Source organism: Micropterus salmoides, unplaced genomic scaffold (assembly GCF_014851395.1).
Source record: "Micropterus salmoides isolate LMB-PRFRI ecotype aquatic unplaced genomic scaffold, ASM1485139v1 Ms_hic_scaffold_4291, whole genome shotgun sequence".
Lineage (NCBI taxonomy): Eukaryota > Metazoa > Chordata > Actinopteri > Centrarchiformes > Centrarchidae > Micropterus > Micropterus salmoides.
The window spans coordinates 1-9,290 of NW_024043697.1; the positions used below are offsets into that span (position 1 = coordinate 1).

General features: G+C 42.1%; 1 protein-coding gene and 1 pseudogene across 1 annotated transcript; one reads left to right on the top strand and one right to left on the bottom strand.

Annotated features, from left to right (window-relative positions):
• Positions 1 to 61: 61 nt before the first annotated feature.
• On the bottom strand, positions 62 to 2,989 carry LOC119887734 (annotated as a pseudogene).
• Positions 2,990 to 3,396: 407 nt separating this feature from the next.
• LOC119887736 lies at positions 3,397 to 9,067 on the top strand. Its single transcript, XM_038698367.1, has 6 exons — positions 3,397 to 3,583; positions 4,938 to 5,045; positions 5,643 to 5,782; positions 6,097 to 6,193; positions 6,782 to 6,906; positions 7,759 to 9,067. Exons 1-6 carry the CDS (start codon positions 3,499 to 3,501, stop codon positions 7,933 to 7,935), a joined length of 732 nt encoding a protein of 243 aa, XP_038554295.1. The 5' UTR covers positions 3,397 to 3,498; the 3' UTR covers positions 7,936 to 9,067.
• Positions 9,068 to 9,290: the final 223 nt, after the last annotated feature.

Consider the following 9,290-nt stretch of genomic DNA (forward strand, 5'->3'; position numbering starts at 1 on the left):
ATCACAAGGTGGGGCTGCAAAAGTGGAAAGCTTCCCATCTCCAAATGCCAGGCAGACATACCTGTAGCTGTTTCCTTTCTGCCGCTCCCTCACCAAATTCAGCTCCCACTGGGCCTCACCAAGTGCTTCCCCAGAGCCTAAGAAGGAGGCAACACTCACAGCGGGCCAGAAGAATGCACACCGAGGCAGAGGAGGTCGCGCACAGAGTCAGGACTGACTCTGTGCGACTGGAGCCGAAGCTGCTCGTGCAGAGACGAGCTGGACTGGTATCCTAGCAGGCCGAACAGTTTCTCAATCTGTGGCATCGACAGCACCGGTTTGATATAGTGGGTAATATACCGGAGTACATCTGGAACACAAAAATTAATTAAAAATGGGAAAATGTACAAGGTTTCCACCAATATCATATTTTAAGTCCAGTGATTTTGTCCTGAACGGTCATGCCAAAAAATAAAACTAGTATTGAATCCTGGATTTTATTCTTGTCAGGGTGGAAAAAACCTTTTAATTAAAATTTAATTTCATGATAATAAAATAATATAATAATAATAAATAAATGACATTCATGGTGTTGTGATACTTTAAGAAGAAACTCAGAAGTAAACTGATTTCTTAACACAAACACCGACATTTAATTATTTCAGCTGGTTTTTCAGCCAACCTTGACTACTTTGTACTCCTCCCTCCAAGGCCCAGGTAGAGGTTCAGGGCCACTTGCTCCAGGACCTCAAAAGCTTTAGCCAGGCCTTGCAGCCCCCCTCTGGCTCGGACTCGCAAGCGCTGGCTGCTGCTGTTGATGCTGCTGTTGCTGCTTTGAGCGACTCCTCCATCACCCTCAGTGGATCCAGACCAAGGCAGTGTGTCTCCTGAGCATCTCCGTCCCTCAGTAGCTCCTCCACCTGCTTCCATAGCTCCTCATCGCTACATGCTAGGTTGGAGCCTCGTCCCACAATTTGCTGCTCCAAACTGTGATCGTAGGCGCTCACTAGATCTCTGGCTCTCTGCGTAGAGATGCTCATCTCTTCATTCAGCTGAGAAGGGGGACAAACAGGACACTGAAATGAAGGCTGAAACTTGTTCACTTGTTCTCTCCCGATCATAAATGCACCATATTACAGAACTGTACAGAATTTATATTTAACAAACACTGATCTAATAAATTATTAGTTGCAAGGTTTCCCCTCTTGGAAGGATCAGATTTTCTTAAATGAAAAGCAAGACGGCGTTCAGTAGGAGACTTGTAAGTAAATTGTATTTTGACCAGTTTCCAACAACCACAAGAGAAATACAGTTTACCTAAACCTAAATGTAACAATACACATGCTCCATAATCGCTAAATCCAACTCAAAGGGTGGTTTCGGCATTGTTAAACCTGGGCCCTATTTTCACATATTTTGGAGTTGAAATGACTAGTAGGTACAAAAAGGTTTGGGATCAGTGCAGAAGATGGCTTCAGCCTGCAGCTGCAAACCGGCTGCAACACATTCCTTCGGGGCATTTGCGCCTGTCTTCCACAAAAAGTGCTGATTAACTTAATGTCAATGCATAAAGAAGCAGCAGGCATTGTTTAACTACATCACTGACAAACAGCCAACCACCTTCAGAACAGCAGTGTTTCAAAGTGAGAGAGTACATGACTTGTCATGTACTCTCTCCACTTTGAAACAATCAGGGCTGCTCTAAAGGAGGTTCGTACCAATAACTGTCACTCTTTTCATCATTTTCTTCTTAATTTACGCACTTATCCTCAGAGTTTCAGTTCGTTCAGCTTGTCCACTAACGTTACAGTGTGGGTTCACCATATTCACTGCTCTTTGGTTGGAGGCTGACTGTGCAAACTTAATAAACACTAAAATAAAAATACACATGGGGTAAAAAGAATCTGCAATTGGTGTCGTGAGTGCAACACAAGCTGAGGGAAGTATGGACACAACAAATATTAATATTACAACCTTTTGCTGCCTGTCATGTTACAAACTACGTTAGCTATTATTATTTGTTGCGAGCGTAAGCACATTTATAACCGAAAGTGAAACTTGTGACAGGCCTAAGTGAAAGAAAAAAGTAACGTAAGTGTAACGTTACCGATGACTTGATGTACTTTAAGCACACTACGTGTACAACGCCGCCGTTGTAACATTAACTTGTTCAGCGTTAAAAGTTTTACATTTAACGTTATTTAACATCAGCCGGAGAAAAGTCAATATTCGTCTGCAGCCCAGTCTGACGTTAGCATTAGCTTAACCTATTTCCACACTGACTAGCTATTTTGCTAGGTTAACTTACCCGTTACTGCTTTAGGTTTTTAATGGCGAGAACTTCACACCAAATCGCTTATAATTAAGTGCAAATTTAAAAGTATTTTACTTAATTCATCGAAGAGTTTGTCATCAAACACCACTCCAAACGTTTTTCTTAAACCCGGTTTACATACAATCTACCAACCAACGAAAAGTCAACTTTCAGAATTGGGCCAGACTGCTCTCCACCACCAAACAACGCGTTAAATATATGGGCAAGGAGCCAGGAAGTAACATCATATCTCCTCAGAAAAGTACAGATTTCCTATGAAGAAGAATTTCATGTTGTTTTGGACATACGCCGAGTTATAGGACGACTGTCGTTGATTTAGAGACACGTTGTGGTTCGGGTTTTTGAAGGCGTCTTTTGCCGATACGCAAGGCAATATTAAATTACTTACACTTATGAATGACAATCTCAATTCAAGAAAAAAGTGTCGAAGCTAAGCTAACCTCGTAACTAACTTAACGTTACAGCTGAAAGTTTGATCCAAATATAACGTTAAGCCTTGGTTGGCCCACGAGAGACACACCAACTCACCTGTGTCTGGAAGTTATTCAGATTTTTTGTCATTAAATCATGTAAAACATTTCCGGCTACAAAGTAGTCGCCGCGCAGCTGTGATTGTCGTGGTTAAAGTAAACATTGTCACGTGGCACGGGTTTTCCCAGACGGGTGCGCGTGGTTGTGGTATCAGGGCGGGCCGGGGAAGAGGAGTTCTGCTGTGGACTTTGAACTCAAAATGCTGGATCAAAACGACATTGAAAACGAAATAAAGAGATAACAGACTGAAACTAGATTTTACGTAATTTATCGATAAAAATGACCAGTTTAACTTACCCAGCTTATATTGTCAAAAACGTATCATCCACTAGATGGCAGCATTATCTATTTTAAGGGCCCTACTTCGACAGCCTACATGAACTGAATGTCTTTTCATTAACGTCAATCTGCGAGTAAACTCGCGCGCACACGCACACACACAGTCCTGTGGTGAAGACAGTGGGGAGCCTCTTTTGCTGACCTGCGGGCGTGGCTTGAGTGACACCGGTAGAAGGGCGGAACTGTGGCCCCTGAATTTATTTTAAAGCATCATGGGTTGGTCCTGATGCTCTGCACAACTCAGCAACTTCACTTCCAGCGGACTCAGAGTGTCATCCTCCGCCCTCCAGCAGGCCCGTGCAACTGCAGCCAGCATGTCAAACTCAGACAGAGTTGTGTTAGCTCTAGGAGGAGCGGGGACAGTGGGCTCTGGGATAGTTAAAGCACTGCTGGACAAAGGTAAGCTGCTCAGGGGCCACAAGGAGACACAAAGAAACCACTTCTCTTCTGCTAGGAGGAGATATAAGAAATATTCTCAGCATATTCTTTGGAGCAGAGGACGATATTACATTTTCTATTTTAAGTCTGAAATCCTAATTAATTTGGAGACGATCTAAACAGTTTTGTCTCCATCTCGCAGGTTTTCGCAGGGGGAATTCCATCATGATTAACGGCTGAGAATTTTTATGAGTACTTTATGAGCATTAAATGTCTGGCTTTTAATCCGATGTTGATGGCGCGTCTGCGTGCGTAAATGTCAATTAGCGGGTTTATCTCCAAGCGCAAGCATTTTACTGAGAGATCAAACAATCAAGTATTTGGCCAAAATCGTTGTGCAGCACTGTGCTGTACATTCAAGGGTGGGTAGTTGGATTCCTGCGAGTCAAGCCAGAAAACATTCAAGGCGCGTCAGAATTGGTTTTGGCTGTGCGCACAATGATCCATCAAGTGTTCACAATACTCACATGCCCTAACTTACTGTGGGCATGAACCCGACAATCACTATTGAACATAGTGTGATATGATATAAAATATATATTGGCAGGGGTAAAGGTTGTTCACACCCATATAAATTTAATTTAATTTAACCCAGATCGTGAAAAATTGAATTGAAAAAATTCACAGGGAAACTGATGAGATTTTGTATAATATAGAATGTGTGCGCGGTGCAGTCAAAAAATGCTTCTTGGATTTTATTTGTTTTTCAACGACATTGACATTTTCATACAGTATGGACAACATGATTTACATTCGGCTACATGTGAAAATTGATAATGTAGGTTTAACGGTTACTATCTGCGCTTTAATTATGTGAGTTTATGATCACTAGTGGATACTTCCTGTCATTATCCTTTTATAAACTTTATGTTCTATGGTTGTAGTTGGGTGTAATTTCGGTTTTGGTTCATCTTCACCCCACTTTAGAGGCTGTTTCAGTCCCAAAGATGAAATGTATTTGGGTTAGTTATTGTGCTCTGCTGCCTCTGCATCCTGCATGAACCAGTGAAAGAGACCTGCAGGACGCTGTGATGAGAGTACACTGGTTTTAGATTTACATTGCATGTCCGGACCCTTGCTGTTTGCCCTGAGCAGAAAGTTCCCATCTGCTCTTCTGTCACATTTATCCCTCTGATGACCTTGATAAACAGATTAGGACAATGCAGGCCTATTAGTGAATGTTTTTATGTGAGAGGGATTAGACCCACTGTATGTGTTAAATGTGCTGTTGTCTGTCTGCACTATGGATTAATGTAGTATCTGCTGTGCATGTGTGTGCGCGTGTGTGTGTGCGCGCGTGTGTGTGTGTGTGCAGGTTTCAAAGTCGCAGTGATCTCCAGGGACAGCAGCCGGCTGGAGAGACTCCAATCATTTGTCTCTCCCAACACAAAGGAAAACCTTACCACTATAGTGGGGAATGTGGGTACGTTGAGTTACACATCCTTTCATTCATCTAGATAGCTGTCTGTCATCCCTCTATCGTCTCTCCCGTGGGTGAACAAGTGGGGACTGTTTTCTCTTCCCCACAGCCCCTCTCTGTGAGTCAGGCTGATGTCATGTCATCCAATTTGTATACAGTGGGAATTTGCATCTCACTGAGAGCTGCCCATGTAAACTTGTAATGCATATGGCAACATACAGCATGTGCATTGTAAATAATCTCTAGCAGCCCCAAGAGGCTGCAAAGTTTATTGTATTACACCAATAACATTTCATCCTCAGTTCCTCCTCTGCACTCCACCATAAGTAATAGTTTTCTGGGGGGGGGGGGGGGGGGTTATTCTTGCATAGCATGAAAGGACTACAGCTTGCATTTTGTTGTACACCCCTGTGTTGCATAATGATAGATAAATCAACTTTGAACTGGAAGAAATAAAATGTTACAGCTTTATCAGTAAAGTACAAGTACAAGCATACGAGTCTAAAGTCACAGATATTGATCTAAAATGCCTGAAGGACGTTCTCAGCTGGACCACCGTGTGGACGCCTTTTCTCTCCTGAATCCTTCTCTCTGTTCCAGGGTCAGAGGAGGGAGCAGAGAAGGCAAAGCAGGCCCTGCTGAAGGCGGTGGGTAAGGTGACAGACGTTGTCTCCTCTTTGGGCTTCAGTTGGTGGCAGGGAGGACCACCACACACCCAGTCTCTCAAAGACCTACACTGGGTGAGCACACACCAGACATCAGCTGGACGGATAAATCAGACTGCCAGTGGTTCTGATTAAATATTATATTTTCTTTGTATTCCAGTAAGGATATATACTATTATAATATATAACTATTATTACTGGTAATAGTAATACTAGTGGCAGTAATGGTAGTTGGAAGAGTAGTTTAAATAGTAAGCTTTTCCTGGTTATCAGCGGAGAGTTCTCCTATAATATCATGTCTGAATGTTGTTGCAGAGGTTTTTCCTCAATACAATAATTTTGATTCTTGTCTGATTTGTTTCATATTTCATCTCCCATCACCCCTCTAGGTAATTGAGACATTACTTTTCAGCACATTTGTGTCATGGAAGGCCTTCTTCCCCTTGGTGAGGGACGACTCCAACTGTACCTACACCTTCATAACAGGTGACTCCTTAAGCCATTTATTCCTACGAGCGCTAGAGACACACCGAGAGAAGTGAACTGAAGTGAACTGCGGTTTGGTTTTTACAGAAGCCAGAAGAACACAAAGGCTCATGCATAATAAGCAGGAAATATGATTGTTAAAGCTGCGTTAGAGACGGACAGCAAAATTATTTTCGACATATCTCATAAAGTCAGTGTGGCAAACACGTTATCAAACAGACACAGAGCAGCAGTGAACTTTGTTTCTGGCCACCATGTCCAACATTTGTACAGTATTGTACAGTGTATCTGAGCATTTTCATGGAAATTGCTTTCAGGTGTCAGGTGATCTGTCTTTATTATAAGAAATATTGATTACTACAGCTTTAACTTAAATGAGCATATAAAAGTCTGTAACAATGTATGTTGTTATGTTCAGTAAAACCAAAACAATCCATGATTTTTTCATAATCAAAGTACAGATGATTCCTTTCATTTGTGTGTTGTGGTCTATAGTCACCTCAACCACAACTCTCTAAAATAATCAGATGGTCTAAAATGAGTGTGCTAGTGTGTGTTTATATAATTTTCTGCCCTCTGCTGCCACAGGTGGAGCAGGTGAGAAGTTGCTGATGCCTGGTACGGGCTTCCTGACAATAGGAGCTGCTAGCACCCTGGCCTTCTGTCAGGTACTGCGAGGGGAGTACCCTGAGGTTCCCTGCAAACTCAACCAGGTGAGACTTAAATGGGATTACACAGCGAGACTTCAATTGACAAAGCACCAAAGCCTCAGACCTGTTCATGTATTTAGTTCTCACCAGATTATCAAAGAAATCCTTCAGTTTTCTGTCAAGATCCTGTCATTTTCCCCACAGTGCAGCCAGAGGCTTTAAAGAGGAAAATCAGTTCTCTTTTTCACATAATGCAAGTTGTAGAGGATTTCTTATCTGCTCTGTAAATTACATCCTTCACGGTTCCACTTCGACCTTTCATTCTCAACGTTGTTGTGCACACATAATTCCTGTGCCTTTGAGTTTTACCTCTGAATAAAGTGGTTTAGATAGTCTGGATAAAGTGTTGGTTTGATTACAACCTGTCTGATGGTCTGACTACTCATGTCATGTTGAAAAATATATTTTATAGATATCACTGTGTCCCCACATTTTAGCAGTTAATTTGGTGCTATACGTCAGACTGGCATGTCATCAAGTCCCCAAGAATCTGCTTTCACATAACGAGAATAACAAGAAAATGTAGAAAAGCTGTTGTATAGCAGGTTGTAAAACATGTAATATACAAATCCAGATCTGATTTTAGGCATATAAGATTCCCGAACATTGTGTTCATGATGTGTTGCAAGCGATGAAAACTACGAAAGTGACTCAAGTTACAATAAACCTGAACGCTTTAAGTTTAAACAGCTTGTGCGAACATCACAGTTAAAACCTTTTCTGTGCAGAGGTCAGACTTACACAGTGACAGTCAGCAGATGACCTGATAAACTTTCCCGCCTCTCTAACCTTCTCTTGTATGTATCCCATCCCCTCTCTATATCTCTGTCTTCCTTTGTTGAATGGTTGTGGCAGGTGAAGATTGACACAGGTGTAGCCACTCCAGAGCGCATGGCACCTGGTTACCTGAACCACTTGGACCTGGGCGAGGCTGTCGCCACCCTTGTGGAACGACGAAAAACTTCCCACACTGTCTTCACCATCAACTGCCCCGCAGACTTAAAAACTGTCCTTCTGGAGAGGAACCTTTAGACCTGGAAACCCTTCCTCCAGCCCTGCCTTGTTGTCACAGGGACATATCTACACTTCTTCTGTTCCTAATGTTAATGAACTCTCCAGAAACACAGTGTCTTTGGTTCGTCGGTTTTCTTCTCCCATAACTCCGAACCCCATCCATGCACAACTGTATGTGAATTGTCTGTTGATTCCACTAACACTGTATATTCTGCTGCCTGTTCTCAGATTGATAGCAACTGGCTTCTCTGCATGTGCTGTTGTGTGATATATGGGGGAAAAAAACGCACAGGGTTTGAAATACTCGCTCACTTCTCATTGCTGCCTGCTTCTGTACAAACGTTATCGCACACACAGTTCTGTTCTGTCTTACATCGTGGGAAGGCATAATACCCAAAATAACCTCTGCGATTTCAACAATTTAACAACTGGTCAAAAAGAGTAGGGTGGTTGGTTGTAGATTATCTGATCGTATGTATCTATAAATCTGGAATTAAAGGTACCCTGTGGAGCAATGGAGTAGTGTCTTGATAAGCGAATCCCCATTTTGGTCTTTATTAGCACTATGGAGGCACATGCGAGCATTGTGCTGTTCCACCGATTGACAGTTAGTAGCCAAAAAACTTACCAATGTGTGAGCAAAATGCAAAGAGGAAGCTAGCATAATATGCTGTATATAAATTATGTAGGTTTTTAAGACTTTGACAAAAATCGACGTGAAGTGTTTAATGTCGTTGAAAGCACTGAATGTAAGTTTAACTGTGTTTACAAGGCAACTCCATAGGGTATCTTTAACATCTTGATATAAAGTACACATGGTTGAAGAGTGGGGGCTATATAGCTCTTACACTATGACCAATGACCTGAAATGTTAAGGACTTAGAGATACTGGAGATGATTAGATGTTAGATGATTTAAGCACTTTGTATGATGCACACGTACCCCTTACAGATGGAAACCATGGCTTTGAATAGTAAGACTCATTGGTATGGCATGAAGAACAAACCGCCTGAACCTGACTGATTATGGATGCACAGCATGGCTTGGCCCATTTTAACCTCTTTGTAGAGCTTTGATTAGGTAAAAATGGAAGCTTCAATATCCAATGTTTTGCATTCAAATGCCAATAAAGGACATATGTTCTACATTATTGATCCTGTGTGTTCATTGCAGTATTTTTGTCTGAAAACTGTCTTTTTAGTATTGTTAAGGACACTTTATAGGGGACATTGCAGCACTGTAACTAAATTAATGCAATTAACTGAGCAAGTAGGTTGATCTTCGGGCGGGGCGGGTTTGATATATTTATATCCCCCTTGCGTGACTCTCTGTCCCCGATAGACCCATTTATCTTCCACCCGTTATTTGGGGCA